At 48.7% G+C, this 23,488-nt stretch overlaps 1 protein-coding gene across 1 annotated transcript in view; it reads left to right on the forward strand.

Moving 5' to 3' along the window:
- The first annotated feature begins 4,529 nt into the window (after positions 1–4,529).
- SDC4 (syndecan 4) overlaps positions 4,530–23,488 on the forward strand; it is a 42,292-nt gene continuing 23,333 nt past the window's right edge. The window contains exon 1 of the mRNA XM_038750711.1: positions 4,530–4,646. Within this exon, the coding sequence (XP_038606639.1) occupies positions 4,575–4,646 (72 nt within the window). The 5' untranslated portion in view covers positions 4,530–4,574. The remainder of the gene's footprint in view (positions 4,647–23,488) is intronic.

Below are 23,488 nucleotides of genomic sequence, written 5' to 3' on the forward strand. Positions count from 1 at the left end.
ACAGTGAGCACTGAACAAATATAATAATAATAACAATAATAACAACAATAACTACTACAGTCTAGTGGGGGAGACAGGGCAGGTAAGCAGAATAATTCTTATTTTTGAGGTCAAATGAAATACCATCAGGACACTCTTTAGAGTGTAAGCTCCTTATGGGCAGGGAGCGGGTGACTTCTCAGTCAATCAATTCATCGATCGGTGGTTTTCACTGAGTGCTTACTCTGTACAGTGAACCAATCACTTGGGAAAGTACAACAGAGAAAGTAGACATAATCCCTGCCCTCAGAGATCCCTGCAGTCTAGCGGGGGAGAGAAACATTAAAACAAACAACAGGAAAGGGAAATAACCGAGTATCCGGGTATGAAAATAAAGGCCCTGGGGGTGGGAACTTCCCAAATTCTTATGCAAAGTATTTCACTCAGTAGGTGCTCAGTAAATATTACTACTACTAATAATAATGATGGTATTTGTTAAGCACTTACTATGTGCCAAGCACTGCTCTAAGCATTGAAGTATATATATTCAAGGTGATCAGGTTGTCCCACATGGGGCTCAGTCTCAATCCCCAATTTACAGATAAGGGAACTGAGGCCCAGGGAAGTGAAGTGACTTGCTCAAAGTCACACAGCAGACAAGTGGCAGAGTTAGGATTAGAACTCACAACCTCTGACTCCCAAGCCCTACTAATGATAATGACGGTATTTGGTAAGCACTTTCTATGTGCCAGGTACTGTAATAATAATAATAATAATGGTATTTGTTAAGCACTTACTATGTGCCAAGCACTGTTCTGAGCACTGGGGGAGATATGAGGTAACCAGGTTGTCCCACGTGGGGCTCACAATCTTAATCCCCATTTGACAGATGAGGTAACTGAGGCACAGAGAAGTTAAGTGGCTTGACCAATGTCACACAGCAGACAAGTGGTGGAGCCGGAATTAGAACCCACATCCACTGATTCCTAAACCCGGTCTATTTCATTCATTCTTTCATTCAATTGTATCTATTGAGAGCATACTGTGTGCAGAGCACTGTACTAAGCGCTTGGAAAGTGCAGTTCAGCAACAAAGAGGGACAATCCCTGCCCACAACAGGCTCACAGTCTAGAGGGGCGGAGACAGACAACAAAACAAGTAAACAGGCATCAATAGCATCAATACAAATAAATAGAATTATAGATATATCCACATCATGAATATAAATAGGTAGAATTGTAAATATGTACATATATACACTTTTCACTAACCCACGCCGAAGGAATACCGCAATTATTAACAAATACCATACAGTCAACATCTAACAAATACCACTGAAAAGTGCTGTGCTTTGCATCCACTGAGTGCTCAATAAATTGAAAAAGGAAGTGGGGTGCCTCCCTGGAAGGAAGACAATTTTGGGACGACTGTGGAATTGGGGTGGAAGTAATCCTCACATCTGCCAAACTAGCACACTTCCCCCCCTTCAAAGACCTACCGAAAGCTCACCTCCTCCAAGAGGCCTTCCCAGACTGAGCCCCCCCTTTAATAATAAGTGCTTAGAATAGTGCCCGGCACATAGTAAGTGCTTAACAAATGTTGTTATTATTATTATTATTATTATTATTATTATTATTATTATTATTATTATTATTATTCTCTGGGCCTCAGTTCCCTCATCTGTCAAATGGGGATGAAGACCGTGAGCCCCACGTGGGACAACCTGTTGACTTTGGATCTCCCCCAGAGCTTAGAACAGTGCTTGGCACATCGTAAGCGCTTAACAAATGCCATTATTATTATTATTATTATTATTATCATTATTCTCTGGGCCTCAGTTCCCTCATCTGTCAAATGGGGATGAAGACCGTGAGCCCCACGTGGGACAACCTGTTGACTTTGGATCTCCCCCAGAGCTTAGAACAGTGCTTGGCACATTGTAAGCGCTTAACAAATGCCATTATTATTATTATTATTATTAATTATTATTATTATTATTATTATTATTATTATCTGGGCCTCAGTTCCCTCATCTGTTAAATGGGGATGAAGACCGTGAGCCCCACGTGGGACAACCTGTTGACTTTGGATCTCCCCCAGCACTTAGAACAGTGCTTGGCACCTAGTAAGCGCTTAACAAATGCCATCATTATCATTATTACTATTCTCTGGGCCTGTATATATGTTTGTACATATTTATTACTCTATTTATTTTACTTGTATATATTTATTCTATTTATTTTATTTTGTTAATATGTTTTGTTTTGTTGTCTGTCTCCCCCTTCTAGACTGTGAGCCCGCTGTTGGGTATTGACCGTCTCTATATGTTGCCAACTTGTACTTCCCAAGCACTTAGTACAGTGCCCTGCACACAGTAAGCACTCAATATGTACGATTGAATGAATGAATGAATAGGGACTGTCTCTATATGTTGCCAACTTGTCCTTCCCACTCACTTCGTCCAGTGCTCTGCACACAGTAAGCGCTCAATAAATATGACTGAATGAATGAGTGAATCTGTCAAATGGGGAATGAAGACCGTGAGCCCCACGGGGGACAACCTGTTGACTTTGGATCTCCCCCAGCATTCAGAACAGTGCTTGGCACATAGTGAGTGCTTAACAAATGCCATCATTATCTTTATTGCTATTCTCTGGGCCTCAGTGACCTCATCTGTGAGCCCGCTGTTGGGTAGGGATCGTCTCTATATGTTGCCAACTTGTCCTTCCCACTCGCTTCGTCCAGTGCTCTGCACACAGTAAGCGCTCAATAAATACCGTCTCTCTATGTTGCCAACTTGTCCTTCCCACTCGCTTCGTCCAGTGCTCTGCACACAGTAAGCGCTCAATAAATACGACTGAATAAATGAGTGAATCTGTCAAATGGGGGATGAAGACCGTGAGCCCCACGGGGGACAACCTGTGGACTTTGGATCTCCCCCAGTGCTCAGAACAGTGCCCGGCACATAGTAAGCCCTTAACAAATGCCATCATTATCATTATTACTATTCTCTGGGCCTCAGTGACCTCATCTGGGAGACCGCTGTTGGGTAGGGACCGTCTCTACATGTTGCCAACTTGTCCTTCCCACTCGCTTCGTCCAGTGCTCTGCACACAGTAAGCGCTCAATAAATATGACTGAATGAATGAATGAATCTGTCAAATGGGGGATGAAGACCGTGAGCCCCACGGGGGACAACCTGCTGACTTTGGCTCTCCCCCAGCGCTCAGAATAGGGCTTGGCACATAGTAAGCGCTTAACAAATGCCATCATTATCATTATTACTATTCTCTGGGCCTCAGTGACCTCATCTGTGAGCCCGCTGTTGGGTAGGGACCGTCTCTATATGTTGCCAACTTGTCCTTCCCACTCGCTTCGTCCAGTGCTCTGCACACAGTAAGCACTCAATAAATACAATTGAATGAACGAATGAATCTGTCAAATGGGGGATGAAGACCGTGAGCCCCACGGGGGACAACCTGTTGACTTGGGCTCTCCCCCCAGCACTCAGAACAGTGCTTGGCACACAGTGAGCACTTACCAAATGCCATCATTATCATTATCACTATTCTCTGGGCCTCAGTGACCTCATCTGTGAGCCTGTTGTTAGGTCGGGACCATCTCTCTATGTTGCCAACTTGTCCTTCCCACTCACTTCGTCCAGTGCTCTGCACACAGTAAGCGCTCAATAAATACAATTGAATGAATGAATGAATCTGTCAAATCGGGGATGAAGACTGTGAGCCCCACGGAGGACAACCTGTTGACTTGGCTCTCCCCCAGCATTTAGAACAGTGCTTGGCACATAGTAAGCCCTTAACAAATGCCATCATTATCATTATTACTATTCTCTGGGCCTCAGTGACCTCACCTGTGAGCCCGTTGTTGGGTCGGGACCGTCTCTCTATGTTGCCAACTTGTCCCTCCCACTCGCTTCGTCCAGTGCTCTGCACACACTAAGCGCTCAATAAATACCGTCTCTCTATGTTACCAACTTGTCCTTCCCACTCGCTCCGTCCAGTGCATTCATTCAATCGTATTTATTGAGCGCTTCCTGTGTGCAGAGCACTGGACCAAGCGCTTGGGAACAGTAACAGTCTGCACACAGTAAGCGCTCAATAAATACCGTCTCTCTATGTTGCCAACTTGTCCTTCCCACTCTCTCCGTCCAGTGCATTCATTCAATCGTATTTATTGAGCGCTTACTGTGTGCAGAGCACTGGACCAAGCTTTTGGGAACAGTAACAGTCTGCACACAGTAAGCGCTCAATAAGTACGATTGAACGAATGAATGAATCTGTCAGATGGGGGATGAGCCCCCCGTGGGACGACGTTGTAACGTCCCCAGCGCTTAGGACAGTGCTTGGCACCTAGTAGGCGCTTCCCAAATGTCTCGTCGTCGTCGTCGTCGTCCTCCTCCTCCTCGGGGGCGGTGCGTCCCGGCGGGGGAATTCCTGGAGGGCGGGCCCCGGGGGCGGGGGCGTCTATAAAGCATCCTGCCCCGGCCCTGCCCGCCTCAGTGTCCCTGTGTGGTCCCGGCCCCCGCCCCCGTAGGCCCAGGCCGTGCGCCCACCCTGCCCTCCACGCTCCGCACCATGAAGGCCCGGCCGGTCCTGCTGCTGCCGCTGCTGCTGCTGGTGGTGGTGTCCCCCTGCGCCTCCGAGTCGGTGGGTGTCCCGGGCCCGGGGGGACGGGGGGCGGCGGGGGGGACCCCCCCCACGGACCCCCAACTCTTCCCGGCCTGGACTCGGGGGGCCCCAGGGAGGCGGGACCCCCTTTACTTTCTTCCCCAGTTTTTCTCCTGGGGATGGGGAGGGGACCCCCGGGCAGCCCCCCCTTTCCACCCCACTTTGGTCCCCCCTAAAGGTGGAGGAGGGAGAAGTTTCCCCTTCCCTGGGGTCGGCTGTTGGAGCCTCCCCTTCTCTTCCTTTCTCTTCCTCTCCCTTCTCCTCCTCTTTCTCCCCTTCTCCCACTTCTTCCCTCCTCCTGTCCCCTTCCCCCTTCCTCCCTCTCTCCTCCTTTCCTTCTTCTCCCCTTCCTTTCCTCCTTCTCCCCTTCTCTCCCCCCTCCTCCTGTCCCCTTTCCCCTTCTCCTCTCCCTCCTCCTCCCCTTCTCCCCCTTCTTCCCTCCTCCTGTCCCCTTCCCCCTTCCTCCTTCTCCTTCTCTCCTCCTTTTCTTCTTCTCCCCTTCCTTTCCTCCTTCTCCCCTTCTCTCCCCCTCCTCCTGTCCCCTTCCCCCCTCCTCCTCCTCCTTCTCTCCTTTCCTTCCTCTCCTCCTCCTTTCCTCCTTCTCCCCCTACTTCCCTCCTCCTGTCCCCTTCCCCCTTCCCCCGTCCTCCTTCTCTCCTCCTTTCCTTCCTCTCCCCCTCCTTTACTCCTTCTCCCCCTTCTTCCCTCCTGTCCCCTTCTCCCATTCCCCCTCCTCCTCCTCTCCTCCTTTCCTCCTATTTCCCTGTCTTTCCTTCTGTCCCCTTCTCCCTTCCCCTTCTCCTCCTCCTTTCCTCCTTCTCTCCCTTCTTTCCTGCTCTCCCTCTTCCTCTTGTCCTTTTCTCCCTTCCCCCAATCCTTCTCTCCTCCTTTCCTCCTTCTTCCCTTTCTTTCCTCCTCTCCCCGATCCTTCCCTCCTCTCCCCCCTCCTTCTGTCCCCTTCTCCCTTCCCCCTTCTCCTCCTCCTTTCCACCTTCTCTCCCTTCTTTCCTCCTCTCCCCCTTCCTCTTGTCCTCTTCTCCCTTCCCCCTCCTCCTTTCCTCCTTCCGTGTTTTTCCTCCTTTCCCCCTCCTTCCCTCCTCTCCCTCCTCCTTCTGTCCCCTTCTCCCTTCCCCCTTCTCCTCCTCCTTTCCTCCTTCTCTCCTTTCTTTCCTCCTCACCCCCCTCCTTCTGCCCCCTTCTCCCTCCCCCCTCCTTTCCCCCCTCCTTTCCTTCTTCTCCCCTTCTTCCCTCCTCTCCCCCCTCTTCCTGTCCCCTTCTCCCTTCCCCCTCCTCCTTCTCTCCCCCTTTCCTTCCTCTCCCCCTCCTTTCCTCCTTCTCCCCCTTCTTCCTTCCCCCCTCCTTCTGTCCCCTTCTCCCTTCCCCCTTCTCCTTCTCCTCCTCCTTTCCTCCTTCTCCCCCTCCTTTCCTCCTCCCCTTCTTCCCTCTTCTCCCCCTTCCTTCTGTTCCCTTCTCCCATCCCCCCTCCTTCTCCTCCTCCTTCCCTCCTTCTCCCCTTTCTTTCCTCCTCTCCCCCTTCTTCTTCCCCCTCTTCCTTCCCCCTCGCCTTTCCTCCTTTCCCCCTTTTTTCTCTCCCCCTCTCCCTTTCCGCTTCTCCCTTCCTCCTCTTTCTTCCCCCTCCTTCTCTCCTTCCTTTCCTTTTCCCTTTCTCCCTTCCTCCTCCTCTTTCTTCCCCCCTTTCCTCCTTTCCTTTCCCCCTTCTTTCTCTCTCCTTCTTCCTCACCCCCCTTTCCTCTTCTCTCCCTTCCTTCTGTCCCCTTCTCTCCTCTACCCTCCCCGGCTCTTTCCTCTGGCCCACTGCCCTTATTTGAGGTTTTCCCTCCCTGGTGGTATGTATCTAACCCGGGTCTGGCCTAATGGCTCAGTGGCTTCTGCTGGCACTTGTGCCCCTCCCCACCACCTCCTGCCCACGCTGAACTGAGATTGGCACTCCCTCTCTGGATGCGGCCCCCAGCTTTTCCCCCCAGGAGAGGTTGCCCACCTGCCTCCTTTCTAGCCAAGGGTCAAGGGGGTTCAGGCTGGGGAGAGCAAGGATGATCGAAGGGGGCATTTTTTATGATTTCTCTCATCCCTAGTCAGGACAGCTTGTTCAAGGGTTGTGGCCTTCACTCTCCCTCCTCTGCCCCTCCCTTCTGCCTTTCCCTGTGGGAGGAAATAAGTCCCCTTTTCCCTCCCCACAAGTGAGTCACCTGTCACTGAATTGCTCATTGTGCTACTCTAGAACCAGGGAAAATGACTCCATCGGAGTCCTCCGCTTAGTTTGTAAAGTCACGAGCCCTAGAAACCAAGGACCCAACGGTTTCTTGGCCTTGAGAGAAAATCCAAGCTCCTTGTCTTGCCCAGATCCAGACCCTGGTTTCCCTTCTCCCTTTTGCCCTTTAGCCCTGGACCCAAGGAGGTTTGAGTCATAGAAAGTTTAATCATTAAGTGTTGCTGCCACTCAGGGCTTTGAAGCTCCTTTTTCTCAGGCTATTTTTCCACAGCTCTGTGCTGTTCTGAAAAGCCACAGGTCAATCTGACTGGGGAAACCACCTCCATATCCTGGGGAGAACTGAATAGTAATAATGATATTTGTTAAGCGGTTACTATGTGCCAAGTACTGTACTAAGCGCTGGGGTAGATACGAGGTTATCAGGTTGGATGTCCATGTCCCATGTGGGACTCACAGCTATAATCCCCACTTTACAGATGAGGTAACTGAGGCCCAGAGAAGTGAAGTGACTTGCCCAAAGTCACACAGCAGACAAGTGGCAGAGATAGGATTAGAACCCAGGACTCCCAGACCCCTGCTGTATCCACTAAGTCATGCTGCTTCTGGAAGAACGGCTGGGAGGGCTCTCTGTTCCCGCCTTTTAATAACAATAACAATAATAGTAATGGCATTTGTTAAGCTTTTACTATGTGCTGAGCACTGTTCTAAGCACTGGGGTAGATACAAGGTAATCAGGTTGTCCCGTGTAGGGCTCACAGTCTTAATCCCCATTTTACCGATGAGGGAACTGAGGCTCAGAGAAGTTCAGTGACTTGCCCAAAATCACACAGCTGACAAGTGGCGAAGCCAGGAGTAGAACCTCCTCTACCAACTTGTTTTGTACTCTCCCAAGTGCTTAGTATAATAATAATAATAATAATGGCATTCGTTAAGCACTTACTATGTGAAAAACACTGTTCTAAGAGCTGAGGCAGATACAGAGAAGCAGCATGGCTCAGTGGAAAGAGCCAGGGCTTTGGAGTCAGAGGTCATGGGTTCAAATCCCGGCTCTGCCAATCGTCGGCTGTGTGACCTTTGACCCCCCAAGCCCAGGCTCTTGCCACTTAGCCACACTGTCACCAATGCATTCCATAAATGATATGAAATTTCCAATCATCTATGTATTGCAAGATCTTCATGCACGTCGATTACATACCTATCGCCCGTATATTCCTTAGGGAGAGGGATCATTGGGTGTCTTTGTGAAGCCAGATTGGGCTGCTCTCCCAGGTCTTACTGCCTAGCTGTCTGAGCCCACTCCTGATTTTTTTTTATAATGGCATTTATTAAGCGCTTACTATGTGCAAAGCACCATCCTAAGCGCTGGGGAGGTTGCGAGGTGATCAGGTTGTCCCACGGGGGGCTCACAGTCTTAATCCCCATTTTCCAGATGAGGTAACTGAGGCCCAGAGAAGTGAAGTGACTTGCCCAAAGTCACACAGCTAAGTGGCGGAGCTGGGAATTGAACCCATGGCCTCTGACTCCAAAGCCCGGGCTCTTTCCACTGAGCCTTGCTGCTCCTGATGCTATGATTCCCCTCGCCCACCCCCCATCTCCCCCCTCTTGACTGCGATCCCTTAGGGGACTGTGATCCTTGTGCCAACTGAGGTGAGACCACGGCCTACCCACCGATGGGTGGTCTCCAGCCTGGCCAGCGGACCTGTCCCCCTGAAGCTTTACCTGAGCCACCCCTGCACTCTGCAGGAGAGCAGGGGATGGGTCTGCCAACTCTGTTGCTTTGCACTCACCCAGGAGTTTAATTCAGTGCTCTGTATCAATCAATCAATCGTATTTATTGAGCGCTTACTGTGTGCAGAGCGCTGTACTAAGCACTTGGGAAGTACAAGTTGGCAACATATAGAGACGGTCCCTACCCAACAGTGGGCTCACAGTCTAGAAGGGGGAGACAGAGAACAAAACAAAACATATCAACAAAATAAAATAAATAGAATAGATATGTACAAGTAAAATAAATAAATAAATAGAGTAATAAATCCGTACAAACATATATACATATAGACAGGTGCTGTGGGGAAGGGAAGGAGGTAAGGCGGCGGGGATGGAGAGGGGGAAGAGGAGGAAAGGAAGGAGGGGGCTCAGTCTGGGAAGTGCTCAATAAATACCACCGACTGACTGAACTCTGCAGGAGAGCTGGGGCGAGTCTACCAACTTGCTTTGTACTCTCCAGTGCTTAGTATAATAATAATAATGGCATTCGTTAAGCACTTACTATGTGAAAAACCCTGTTCTAAGAGCTGGGGCAGATACAGAGAAGCAGCGTGGCTCAGTGGAAAGAGCCCGGGCTTTGGAGTCAGAAGTCATGGGTACGAATCCACCACTCGTCGGCTGTGTGACTTTGGGCAAGTCGCTTCACTTCTCTGGGTCTCAGTTCCCTAGTCTGTAAAATGGGGATTAAGACTGTGAGCCCCCAGTGGGACAACATGATCACCTTGTAACCCCTCCAGCACTTGGAACAGTGCTTTGCACATAGTAAGTGCTTAACAAATGCCATTATCATTACTATTATTATTATAATACAAGGTGATCAGGTTGTCCCACAGGGGACTCACAGTCTTAATCCCCATATTACAGATGAGGTAACTGAGGCACAGAGAAGTGAAGTGACTTGCCCAAGGTCACACAGCTGACAATTGGCAGAGCCAGGATTTAAACCCATGACCTCCGACTCCCAAGCCCATGCTCTTTCCATTGAGCCATGCTGCTTCTCTAGTATAGAGCTCTGCACGTAGTAAGCGCTCAGTAAACACCACTGGTTAAACTCTGCAGGAGAGCAGGTGCGAGTCTACCAACTCTGGCTTGATGCTCTCCCAAGTGCTTAGTACAGTGCTCTGCACACAGTGAGCGCTCAGTAAATGCATTGATTGACTAAACTCCGCAGGAGGGCAGGGGCGGGTTTGCCAACTATAATAATAATAATGATGATGATGGCATTTGTTAAGCGCTTACTATGTGCAAAGCACTGTCCTACGCGCTGGGGGGGATATAAGGTGCACGGGGGGCCCACAGGCTTCACCCCCATTTTACAGATGAGGGAACTGAGGCCCAGAGAAGTGAAGTGACCTGCCCGAAGTCACACAGCTGCCAAGTGGCAGAGCTGGGATTAGAACCCATGACCTCTGACTCCAAAGCCCGGGCTCTTTCCACTGAGCCACGCTGCTTCCCTACTCTGTTGGTTTGTCCTCTCCCAAACGTTCAGTCCAGTGCTCTGCACGTAGTATGTTCTCGATAGATACCATTGATTGAGTCACTTGGAGTGAGTCACTTTTTTGCCCTGAGCCTTCCACCCAGCCTCTGGCTGCTGAGCTTGCAGATGTCTGAGGGTTCGGGGCAGACAGCTGAGGTCCCGTGGGTGGCCCGCCGGGACCTGGGGAAACCCCAGGGACAGTGACATGACAATTCTGGCGAGCTCGACGGAAGCGAGCAGTGGGTGGCCAAGAGTTCGCGGGGGAAGGTGAGGGGATTGTGCTTCCTCGGAGTTTCCTGCGGAAACGGCTGGCGGTCCAGCTTGGGGCCTACGAACCGAACAGAATCAATCAATCGTATTTATTGAGCGCTTACTGTGTGCAGAACACTATACTAAGCACTTGGGAAGTACAAGTTGGCAACATATAGAGACAGTCCCTACCCAACAGCGGGCTCGCAGTCTAGAAGGGGGAGACAGAGAACGGAACCAAACATATTAACAAACTAAAATAAATAGAATAGATATGTACAAGTAAAATAAATAGAGTAATAAATATGTACAAACATATATACATATATACAGGTGCTGTAGGGAAGGAGGTAAGGCGAGGAGATTGTGCTTCCTCGGAGTTTCCTGCGGAAATGGCTGGCGGTTCAGCTTGGGGCCTATGAACCGAACAGAATCAATCAATCAATCAATCAATCGTATTTACTGAGTGCTTACTGTGCGCAGAGCACTGTACTAAGCGCTTGGGAAGTCCAAGTTGGCAACATGTAGAGATGGTCCCTACCCAGCAGCGGGCTCACAGTCTAGAAGGGGGAGACAGAGAACAAAACCAAACATATTAACAAAATAAAATAAATAGAATGGACATGTACAAGTAAAATAAATAAATAAATAGAGTAATAAATATGTACAAACATATATACATATATACAGGTGCTGTGGGGAAGGGAAGGAGGTAAGCCTGGGGGGATGGAGAGGGGGAGGAGGGGGAGAGAAGGCAAACTGATGCGGGGGTCATGGGATCCGGGCTGCTGTCGGAGCGGTCAACCAAAAGTTCTACAGCAGCGCCGTGAGACCAAGGCCTTTCACCCGTGATAGATGGGTGGGCGGTAATAATAATAATAATAATGGTATTTGGTAAGTACAGTAAGTACTTACTGTACTAAGTGCTAGGGTAGATGCAGCATGGCTCAGTGGAAATAATAATAATAATGGCATTTATTAAGCACTTACTATGTGCAAAGCACTGTTCTAAGCGCTGGGGAGGTTACAAAGTGATCAGGTTGTCCCCCGGGGGGCTCACAGTCTTCATCCCCATTTTACAGATGAGGGAACCAAGGCATGAAGTGAAGTGACTTGCCCAAGGTCACACAGCTGACAAGTGGTGGAGCCAGGATTTGAACTCATGACCTCTGACTGCAAAGCCTGGGCTCTTTCTGCTGAGCCACGCTGCTTCTCCCGAAGAGCCCGGGCTTGGGAGTCAGAAGTCATGGGTTCTACTCCCGGCTCTGCTGCTTCTCAGCTGTGTGACTTGGGGCAAGTCACTTCACTTCTCTGGGCCTCAGTTCCCTCATCTGGAAAATGGGGATTAAGATTGTGAGCCCCACGTGGGACAACCTTGATTACCTTGTATCCCCCCCAGTGCTTAGAACAGTGCTTGGCACAGAGTAAGCGCTTAACAAACACCAACATTATTATTATTATCATGCAAGTTGTTCAGGTTGGACACAGTCCCAGTCCCACATGAGGCTCACCGTCTTAATCCCCATTTTCCTGAGGAGAGAACTGAGGTGTGGAGAAGTCAAGTCACTTTGCACAAAGTCACACAGCATCATCATCATCATCATCAATAGTATTTATTGAGCGCTTACTATGTGCAGAGCACTGTACTAAGCGCTTGGGAAGTACAAATTGGCAACATATAGAGACAGTCCCAACCCAACAGACAGGTGGCAAGTCGGGATTAGAACCCAGGTCCTTCTGACCCCAGACCCGTGCTCTATCCACTAGACCATGCTGTTTCTCTCTACCAAGCGACCAAATTGCAACTCTCAGGCCCCTGGCCCAGGTCACTTCTTTGACCTTCAGGCTGGTGCCCTTTGGAGCTCCCAGATGCCCCCTCATTTTGTCCCTGCTGCTGGGTTGCGTTGCATCTGTTTATTGTTCTGTTGTCCTCTCCCGAGCGCTTAGTCCAGGGCTCTGCACAGAGTAAGCACTCAATAAATCCGCCTGACGGACTGACTGACCTCCTCGCTCCTCTCCCCCACGTCTTGGGCCTGTTGTGCTCTCCCTCAGCAGGTAGAGCTGGCTTTGGAGGCCTTCCCAGACTGAGCCCCCTCCTTCCTCTCCCTCTCCAACCCTTCCCCACAGCACCTGTATCTATGTATATATGTATTTATTACTCTATTTATTTATTTATTTTACGTGTACATATCTATTCTATTTATTTTATTTCGTTAATATGTTTGGTTTTGTTCTCTGTCTCCCCCTTCTAGACTGTGAGCCCGCTGTTGGGTCGGGACCGTCTCTATATGTTGCCAACTTGTACTTCCCAAGCGCTTAGTCCAGTGCTCTGCACACAGTAAGCGCTCAATAAATACGATTGATGATTGATTTGGAGGGTAGCACAGTGGGTGCCTGTCTACTCTTGCTCAATGAGGCCGCGTTCCACTTTTCCTGCTTGCGGGCCCGAGGCCTGCTCTCCGTCCGCCCCGCTCACATCTCAAACCTGTTCCTCCTGTCTGGCGAGGGAGAGACTTCCCTCCTCCCCGGGCTCATTCCTTCTGCTCCCTACTCGGCTTTCTTGCCCGTCCCTCCCGCCCCAAATAAAAGGCGTCGTTGTCGTCTCCGGGCACGGTCGCTCTAGATACCGCCGTGTGGGGAGCCGGCCCTGCGGTGAGAACCAGAATGGGCCTCCGCTGATGCCCGCAGAACTGGCACCCGGCCTGGGGAGGCTGTTGTAAACGGTTCTGCCTAGGAAAGGGAAACCGAGGGCCAAGCCCAAAGCTTGTCCCTGCAGCTCCAAGCTCTGGATTAGGACACAAGCTCTTGTCTCCACCGCTCTCAGCCTAAGAAGGAAGGGTGGGACATCGCACGTAGCACTCAATAAGCGCAAGGGGAGGGACGGATTGTTGCTTCCTCAGTGCTTGAGCTGAAGGATCGCTCCGTCAATCAGGAGTGACTTAAGATAGGACACTGTCCTAAGCACTTGGGACGGTAATAATAATAATTATTATTATGGTATTCGTTAAGCACTCACTATGTGCCGGGCACGATACTAAGCGCTGGGGTGGATACGAGCCAATCGGCAGTCCCTGTCAATCAATCAATCAATCGTATTTATTGAGCGCTTACTGTGTGCAGAGCACTGTACTAAGCGCTTGAGAAGTCCAAGTTGGCAACATATAGAGACAGTCCTTACCCAACAGTGGGCTCACAAAAGGGGGAGACAGAGAACAAAACCAAACATACTAACAAAATAAAATAGACTAGATATGTACAAGTAAAATAAATAAATAAATAAGCCCCACACTGTGAAACTGTGGGGCTCACAGTTTCAGTTCCCATTTTCCGGAGGAGGGGACTGAGGCCCAGAGAAGTGAAGTGGCTCGCCCGAGGTCACACCGCAGACCGGTGGCGGAGCCGGGGGTGGAACCCATGTGAGGTGGACATTAAAATAAGTCACTGATAGGAGGAAGTCTTAGAGGATGTCAGCTATAGGGCTTCTAGCCCGGGGCGTGTGACTTGCCCAAGAAAATTCAGCATCTGGTGTTCAGAAGCGGTTGTGTAAGACCGGCCTGAGGAGAAAAGAGGGTTGGAGGGCCTTTATCAGGATGGAAAGGTCACTTTTAGCTGCCCTTGGGAATGTAGACCGTCTCTATATGTTGCCAACTTGTAATAATAATGATGGGATTTGTTAAGCGCTTACTATGTGCAAAGCACTGTTCTAAGCGCTGGGGAGGATACAAGGTGATCAGGGTATCCCACTTGGGGCTCACAGTCTTAATCCCCATTTTACAGATGAGGTAACTGAGGCCCAGAGAAGTTAAGTGACTTGCCCAAAGTCACACAGCTGACAATTGGTGGAGCTGGGATTTGAACCCATGACCTCTGACTCCAAAGCCCGTGCTCTTTCCAATGAGCCATGCTGCTTCTCGCTGCTTCTCCTTGGGAACTTGTACTTCCCAAGCGCTTAGTCCAGTGCTCTGCACACAGTAAGTGCTCAATAAATATGATTGATTGATTGATTGAGTCCTAGAGAACTGTTGTTCAAGGTGGGAAGGGGTGTGGTCCGGTGGAAAAAGCCGAGGGCTGGGAGTTAGGAGACCTGAGTCCTAATCCTGGCTCTGCCACTTACCTGCTGTGATGATGATGATGGCATTTATTAAGCGCTTACTATTTGCAAAGCACTGTTCTAAGCACTGGGGAGGTTACAAGGTGATCAGGTTGTCCCATGGGGGGCTCACAGTCTTAATCCCCATTTTACAGATGAGGGAACTGAGGCTTAGAGAAGTGAAGTGACTTGCCCAAGTTCACACAGCAGACATGTGGCAGAGCTGGGATTCGATGTGCTTTGGGGCAAGTCACAACATCCCTGGGCCTCAGTTTCCTCATCCGTAAAATCCGTAGTAAACGCCCGTTCCCTCCCACCCCTCCTTCTTAGACTGAGAGCGGCGGGGACAGAGATTGTGTCCTTTAATAATAATAATGATGGCATTTATTAAGCGCTTACTGTGTGTAAGGCACTGTTCTAAGCGCTGGGGAGGTTACAAGGTGATCAGGTTGTTCCATGGGGGGCTCGCAGTCTTAATCCCCACTTTACAGATGAGGTAACTGAGGCTTAGAGAAGTGAACTGACTTGCCCAAGGTCACACAGCAGACATGTGGCAGAGCTGGGATTCGATGTGCTTTGGGGCAAGTCACAACATCCCTGGGCCTCAGTTTCCTCATCCGTAAAATCCGTAGTAAACGCCCGTTCCCTCCCACCCCTCCTTCTTAGACTGAGAGCGGCGGGGACAGAGATTGTGTCCTTTAATAATAATAATGATGGCATTTATTAAGCGCTTACTATGTGTAAGGCACTGTTCTAAGCGCTGGGGAGGTTACAAGGTGATCAAGTTGTCCCACAGGGGGCTCTCAAAGTGAAAAGAGCCCAGGCTTTGGAGTCAGAGGTCATGGGTTCAAATTCCAGCTCTGCCAATTGTCAGCTGTGTGGCTTTGGGCAAGTCACTTAACTTCTCTGGGCCTCAGTTGCCTCATCTACAAAATAGGGATTAAGACTGTGAGCTCCCTTTGGGACAACCTGATCACCTTGTAACCTCCCCAGTGCTTAGAACAGTACTTGGCACATAGTAAGTGCTTAGTAAATACCTTTATTGTTATTATTATTATTACAGTGCTCTGCACACAGTAAGCGCTCAATAAATACGATTGAGTGAATAAATAACATTGGTGATGATATCTCTCCACGTTTGTGTGAGTGATGTCACCTTCTTCTGCTAAGTGATCAGTAGCAGTATTAATATTTATTATTATTAATAATAATAATAATAATGGTCTTTGTTAAGTGCTTACTATTCATTCATTCATATTTATTGAGCACTTACTGTGTGCAGAGCACTGTACTAAGCTCTTGGAAAGTACAATACGGCAACAAAGAGAGACAATCCCTGCCCACAACGGGCTCACAGTCTAGGGGGGGTGGGGGGAAGACAGACATCAAAAAACGTAAATAGGCATCAATATAAATAAACAGAATTATTTAATTTAATTAATTATATAATTTAATATATAGAGAAGAGAAGTTAAGTGACTTGCCCAAGGTCACACAGCAGACATGTGGCGGAGTCAGGATTCGAACCCATGACCTCTGACTCCAAAGCCTGTGCTCTTTCCACCGAGCCATGCTGCTTCTTTAGTCCAGGGCTACAATGTTCTGGACTTGCCCCAACCCGCTCACAGGCCAAAGCTTAGGGCTGAGAGCCCAGACACTTTGGAACTTGGGCCCCTCTCTTCTTTCTTTTCTTTATGATATTTAAGTGCTTACTATGCGTCAAGCACTGTCCTAAGCGCCGGGGTAGATACAAGTTTATCGGGTTGGACACAGCCCCTGTCCCAAGGAGGAGGGGTTAATTCCCACTTTACAGATGAGGTGACTGAGGCCCAGAAAAGTGAAGTGCCTTGCCCAAAGTCACACAGCAAGCAATTGGCTGAGCCAGAATTAACACCCAGGACCTCTGACTCCAGGTTCGTGCTCTCTCCGCTTGGCCACGCTGATTCATTTTTTTTAATGGTATTTCATTCATTCATTCAATCGTATTTATTGAGCACTTACTGTGTGCAGAGCACTGTACTAAGCGCTTGGGAAGTACAAGTCGGCAACATATAGGGATGGTCCGTGCCCAACGACGGGCTCGCAGTGTAGAAGGGGGAGACAGACAACAAAACAAAACATGGAGACAGGTGTCAAAATCGTTAGAATAAATAGAATTGTTAAGTGCTTACTATGTGCCAGGCACTGTATTAAGCACTGGGGTGGATTCATTCATTCATTCAATCGTATTTATTGAGCGATTACTGTGTGCAGAGCACTGTACTAAGCACTTGGGAAGTACAAGTTGGCAACATATAGAGACGGTCCCTACCCAACAGGGGGCTCACAGTCTGGAAGGGGGAGATAGAGAACAAAACAAAACATATTAACAAAATAAAATAAATAGAATAATATGTACAAATAAAATAAATAAATAAATAGAGTAATAAATACATACAAACGTATGTACATATATACAGGTGCTGTGCGGAGGGGAAGGAGGTAAGGCGGGGGGGATGGAGAGGGTTAGGTTGGACAGAGTCCTCATCCCACATGGGGCCCACAGTCTTAATCCCCATTTTTCAGATGAGGGAAGTGACAGCAGACAAGTGGCTGGGCTGGGATTAGAACCCAGTCCCTTGGTCTAAATAATAATAATGATAATAATGATAGCGTTTATTAAGCACTTACTATGTGCAAAGTACTGCTCTAAGCACTGGCCACTAGGCAATGCTACTTCGCTAAATCTCTTCTCTAATAGAGATTTCTCCGAGGCGGAATCTCATCTCTAATAGAGATAGAGCAGCGCTTCGCCCCTAGTAAGCGCTGAATAAATGCTATCATTATTATTATTTCTCCGAGGCGGATTCTAAGAGCAGGGGGTATGAGGAAGAGGCGGAACCAGGCCTTGGATATCCAGGCTGTAGGAGGAATTCTGGGCTCCGGGGGCTGGACCGAAGGTCTCTCCGCTCTCCGTCTTCCCCTCTGGAGGATGGAGGGAGGGTTGAAGCCATGTGATGTTGGACAAACGGCAATTCAACCTTGGGCTACCCCTTCCCCCTCCTTCCCAGCCTCTTGAGGAACAGAAGTTCTCTTCAGGGCTTTTCCTGGGACCGAGCATGGTGACACAGGGGTCCGGCTGTTTGGGAAAGAGTTTGGGAAATTAGGCCCGTGGCCCGGACCCGCTGGGAATGAGCACCTTTTTCTTTTTTTTTTTTCCTTTTTTTGCCATGAGGAAAAGAGGGGTGAGGGAACTTGGACAAGCTTTAGCTCTGGAAACGTCTAGACTGACCCCTTTCTCTCTGCTTCTGTCTTTCGTTTTGAAGCCCCAGCTAAAACCGAGGGGAGGGGAAGTTGGATTCTATTTGTTCTGACGATTTTGAAACCCGTCCACACGTTTTGTTTTGTTGTCTGCCTCCCCCTTCTAGACTGTGAGCCCGTTGTTGGATAGGGACCGTCTCTAGATGTTGCTGACTTGTACTTCCCAAGCGCTTAGTACAGTGCTCTGCACGCAGTAAGCGCTCAATAAATACGATTGAATGTTTGTTCCTTAATGGATGGAGAGTTCCATTTTCTGTGAACTATGCTTGGACTTTTCAGGGAATAAACCTGCGGAGGCCAAGGTGGTCAGGGTGAGGAGCTCCACAGGGCAGGGGCTGCTGCTTATTTTCTCCTCCAGAAGCTGGTTAAATATTGATTCGCTCGCTCACCTGACCGAGGATTGGGCTTTGAGCTGGGGCCAGCGCCGTAGTGGTATTTGTTAAGCGCTTACTATGTGCCGAGCACTGTTCTAAGCGCTGGCGGGATACAAGGTGATCAGGTTGTCCCACGTGGGGCTCACAGTCTTCTTCATCCCCATTTTCCAGATGAGGTGACTGAGGCCCAGAGAAGTGAAGTGACTTGCCCAAAGTCACACAGCTGACAAGTGGCAGAGCCGGTATTCGAACCCATGACCTCTGATGCCCGGGCTCTTTCCACTAAGCCACGCTGCTTAGAGGACGCTTTTTGCTGGAATTTGATTCTGGGACCTCCCCTTTCGGCTCCTACCAAAGGGGAGGATTCAATTTCTAGGATTCAATTTCTATTTGTACACACAGTAAGCTCTGCACACAGTAAGCGGTCAATAAATACGATCAAATGAAAATGAAAAAAATTTGCCTCTTTCAAGTCTCTCACATCTCCTACTTACCTACTTGGAGGAAGAGAATTGCCTTTTGAGAAGAGCTGATGTTGGGGGGAAGATGGGAAGACCCACAGCAGGGCCTAGGACATAGAGCATGGGCCTGGGATCAGAAGGATCTGGGTTCTAATCCCACTCCTCCCCCCAACTTGTCTGCTGTGTGACCTTGGGTAAGTCACTTCACTTCTCTGTGCCTCAGTTCCCTCATCTGTAAAATGGGCATTAAGACTGTGAGCCCCATGTGGGACAGGGACTGTGTCCAACCTGATTAGCTTGTGTCTACCCCAGTGCTTGACACACAGTAAGCACTTAACAAATACCATCATCATACTTATTGTTTTGAATAATTATGTTATTGCTTTATTAATAATTGCTATTATTAAGAGGCCTGATGGGCTAGCACCTCCCCCCTTCCACTAACCTCTTTTTTTGTCTTTTTATAGTATTTGTTAAGCGCTTACTATGTGCCAGGCCACTGGGCAGAAAGCTGGGTTAGACTGAAGATAATAATGATAGCATTTATTAAGCACTTACTATGTGCAAAGCACTGTTCTTTAAGCACTGGGGAAGTTACAAGGTGATGAGGTTGTCCCACGGGGGGCTCACAGTCTTAATCCCCATTTTCCAGATGAGGGACCTGAGGCCCAGAGAAGTGAAGTGGCTTGCCCAAAGTCACACAGCTGACAAGTGGCAGAGGCAGGATTTGAACCCATGACCTCTGACTCCAAAGCCCGGGCTCTTTCCACTGAGCCACGCTGATCATCGTAAGCGCTTAGTACAGCGCTCTGCACACAGTAAGCGCTCAATGAATACGATTGAATGAAATTAATGAATCAGGATGGACACAGTCCATGTCCCACATGGCCATCTTAATCCCCACTTTACAGATGAGGTAACCAAGGCCCAAAAGAAAGTGAAGCGACCTGCCCGAGGTCACACGGCAGATTAGTGGCTGAACCAGGATTAGAACCCAGGTCCTTCTGACTCCAAGGCCCGGGCTTTACTTATTCATTCAAATGTATTTATCGAGCGCTTCCTGGGTGTGGAGCACTGTACATGTTGCCAACTTGTACTTCCCAAGCGCTTAGTACAGTGCTCTGCACACAGTAAGCGCTCAATAAATACGATTGATTGATTGTACTGAGCTCTTGGGAGAGTACAGTACAACAATAGACACATTCCCTGCCCACAACGAGCTTACAGTCTAGAAGATTCATTCAATCGTATTTATTGAGCGCTTCGTGGGTGCAGAACACTGTACTGAGCTCTTGGGAGAGTACAGCACAACAATAAACAGATGCATTCCCTGCCCACAACGAGCTTACAGTCTAGAAGATTCATTCAATCATATTTATTGAGCGCTTCCTGGGTGCAGAGCACTGTACTGAGCTCTTGGGAGAGTACAGCACAACAATAAACAGACGCATTCCCTGCCCACAACGAGCTTACAGTCTAGAAGATTCATTCAGTCGTATTTATTGAGCGCTTACTGTGTGTAGAGCACTGTACTAAGGGCTTGGGAAGTACAAGTCGGCAACATGGAACAGTACTTTGCACATAGTAAGCGCTTAATAAATACCATTATTATTATTATTATATAGAGACGGTCCCTACCCAACAACGGGCTGGCGTCTGTCCACGTGCTCTCCACCACTCAGTTGTCCAAGAGGGTGAGCATCCATTCCTACCCATTCTCTCCCACCTCATGAGCCGGCAGAGCCAGCCGGACTGGAGCTTTTTCCCACCCCATCTTTTCTGTTACAGTCTAGAGGATTCAGTCAATCGTATGTATTGAGCACTTCCTGGGTGCGGAGCACTGTACCGAGCTCTTGGGAGAGTACAGCACAACAATAAACAGACGCATTCCCTGCCCACAACTAGCTTACAGTCTAGAAGATTCATTCAGTCGTATTTATTGAGCGCTTCCTGGGTGCGGAGCACTGTACCGAGCTCTTGGGAGAGTACAGCACAACAATAAACAGACGCATTCCCTGCCCACAACAAGCTTACAGTCTAGAAGATTCATTCAGTCATATTTATTGAGCGCTTACTGTGTGTAGAGCACTGTACTGCTTGGGAAGTACAAGTCGGCAACATATAGAGACGGTCCCTACCCAACAACGTGGATTCTATCGTTGCTCTCCACCACTCAGTTGTCCAAGAGGGTGGGCATCCATTCCTACCCATTCTCTCAGTACCCATTTTGTACTTCCCAAGCGCTTAGTACAGTAAGCGCTCAATAAATACGATTGATGAGTCTCTCCCACCTCATGAGCCGGCAGAGCCAGCGGGACTGGAGCTTTTTCCCACCCCGTCTTTTCGGGTTCCTTCTCCGACCCCCCATTAGGCCTTTTCCAGGACTCTTTGGAAGGGACTGGTGGAGGGGGGTTTGGGGGGTAGATTGGGGAGGTGGGCCTCAGTCCGAAGGAGCTCAGCTGCAGAATCCCTCACTTATTTACCCAAGAGCCTGCCTGTGTTTGCTAATTATCAGATGGTTTATATTTAAACAAGAAACATTTCCTGCCCCTCCCCGTGGCCTGTCTGGCCTGGAGCAGAAAGAGCTGCTAGTTTAGCTATTTCTGCAACACCCAGGGAGACCCAGGAGAAGAGCTAACCGCCTGATGGGACACACCCCTCACTCTTCTAGACTGGAAGCCCACTGGTGGGTAGGGACCGTCTCCATATGTTGCCAACTTGGACTTCCCAAGCGCTTAGTACAGTGCTCTGCACACAGCAAGCGCTCAATAAATACGATTGACTGAATGAATGAATCTGGACCAAGCAGATTCTGGGCGCTAGTGGCGTGTCCTCCCCTATTTGCTAAAGCGGCAGGACCCCGGGCTTGGGAGGTCGTGGGTTCTAATCCTGACTCCACCACTTGTCTGCTGTGTGACCTTGGGCAAGTCGCTGATCTTCTCTGGGCCTCAGTCACCTCATCTGAAAAATGGGGATGGAGAGTGTGAGCTTCTATATGGGACAGGGACTGTGTCCGACCTGATTAGAAGCAGCGTGGCTCAGTGGAAAGAGCCCGGGCTGTGGAGGCAGAGGTCATGGGTTCAAATCCCGGCTCTGCCAATTGTCAGCTGTGGGACTTTGGGCAAGTCACTTCACTTCTCTGGGCTTCAGTTACCTCATCTGTAAAATGGGGATTAAGACTGTGAGCCCCCCGGGGGACAACCTGATCACCTTGTAACCTCCCCAGCACTTAGAACAGTGCTTTGCACATAGTAAGCGCTTAATAAATGCCATCATCATTATTATTATTATTACCTTATATCTACCACTGCTTAGAACAAGTGCTTGGCAAATACCATTATTATTATTATTATTATTATTATTATTATTATTATTATTATTATTATTATTCCCATGGCAGAGGGAAAGGGTGTCTGGCTATGAGATCATCCCTCCTACTTCGACTTGTGAGCCCCATGTGAGACTGGAACTGTGTCCAACCTGATTAATTTATGGCTTCCACAGTGCTTAGAACAGTGCTTGGCACATAGTAGACTGTAAGCCCACTGTTGGGTAGGGACCATCTCTCTATGTTGCCGACTTGTACTTCCCAAGCGCTTAGTACAGTGCTTTGCACACAGTAAGCGCTCAATAAATACGATTGAACGAATGAATGCTTAACAAGTACCATCATTATTTATTCAATCATATTTACTGAGCACTTAGTGTGTGCAGAGCGCTGTACTAACTGCTTGGGAGAGGACAATATAACAACAGACACATTCCCTGCCCACAGTGAGCTTACCCTTCAGAGGGGAGTCAGACAATATAAATACATTACAGATTGGGAGTCCGTTGTTGGGTAGGGACCGTCTCTATATGTTGCCGACTTGTACTTCCCAAGCGCTTAGTACAGTGCTCCGCGCACAGTAAACGCTCAATAAATACAATTTATTGACTGAACGAATGACTGAATTACAGATATGTACATAAGTGCTGTGATGCTGAGAGGGGTGTTGAGTAAAGGGGGCAGAACAGAGAGATAAGGTCATAAGGAGAGAAAAGATTAGGAAATTTAGCTGGTGGGCTCCTAATGGGAGCAAGGGGGCTTAAAAGCAGCGTGGCTCAGGAAAGACGCTTTGGAGTCAGAGGTCATGGGTTCAAATCCCGGCTCCACCCCCAGACTGAGCCCCCTCCTTCCTCTCCCCCTCCTCCCCCTCCCCATCCCCCCCCACCTTACCTCCTTCCCCTCCCCACAGCACCTGGATATATGTATAGATGTTTGTACATATTTATTACTCTATTTTATTTGTACATATTTATTCTAATTATTTTATTTTGTTACTATGTTTTGTTTTGTTCTCTGTCTCCCCCTTCTAGACTGTGAGCCCACTGTTGGGTAGGGACCGTCTCTAGATGTTGCCAACTTGTACTGCCCAAGCGCTTAGTCCAGTGCTCTGCACACAGTAAGCGCTCAATAAATACGATTGAATGAATGAGTGAATTGTCAGCTATGTGACTTTGGGCAAGTCACTTCACTTCTCTGTGCCTCAGCTCCCTCATCTGTAAAATGGGGATGAAGACTGAGCCCCATGTGGGACAACCTGATCACCCTATAACCTCCTGAGTGCTTAGAACAGTGCTTTGCATATAGTAAGCGCTTAATAAATGCCATTAATAATAATAATTATGATAATATAGTATTTTATTATTATATTAATAAATATAATTTATTAATATATTGCTTATTTATTATAATTAATAATATTAATACTAATCCCCTTCCCCCATCCATGGAGCGTCTGAAGGCGCTTCCAGATTTTAGGATCTTTGCTTCTGTTCCTTTTCCCTACCTTCCCAAAGTGGGCCCAGGATCCCAGCCATTCCAGATGGG

The sequence above is a fragment of the Tachyglossus aculeatus genome, chromosome 8 (assembly GCF_015852505.1).
Source record: "Tachyglossus aculeatus isolate mTacAcu1 chromosome 8, mTacAcu1.pri, whole genome shotgun sequence".
Lineage (NCBI taxonomy): Eukaryota > Metazoa > Chordata > Mammalia > Monotremata > Tachyglossidae > Tachyglossus > Tachyglossus aculeatus.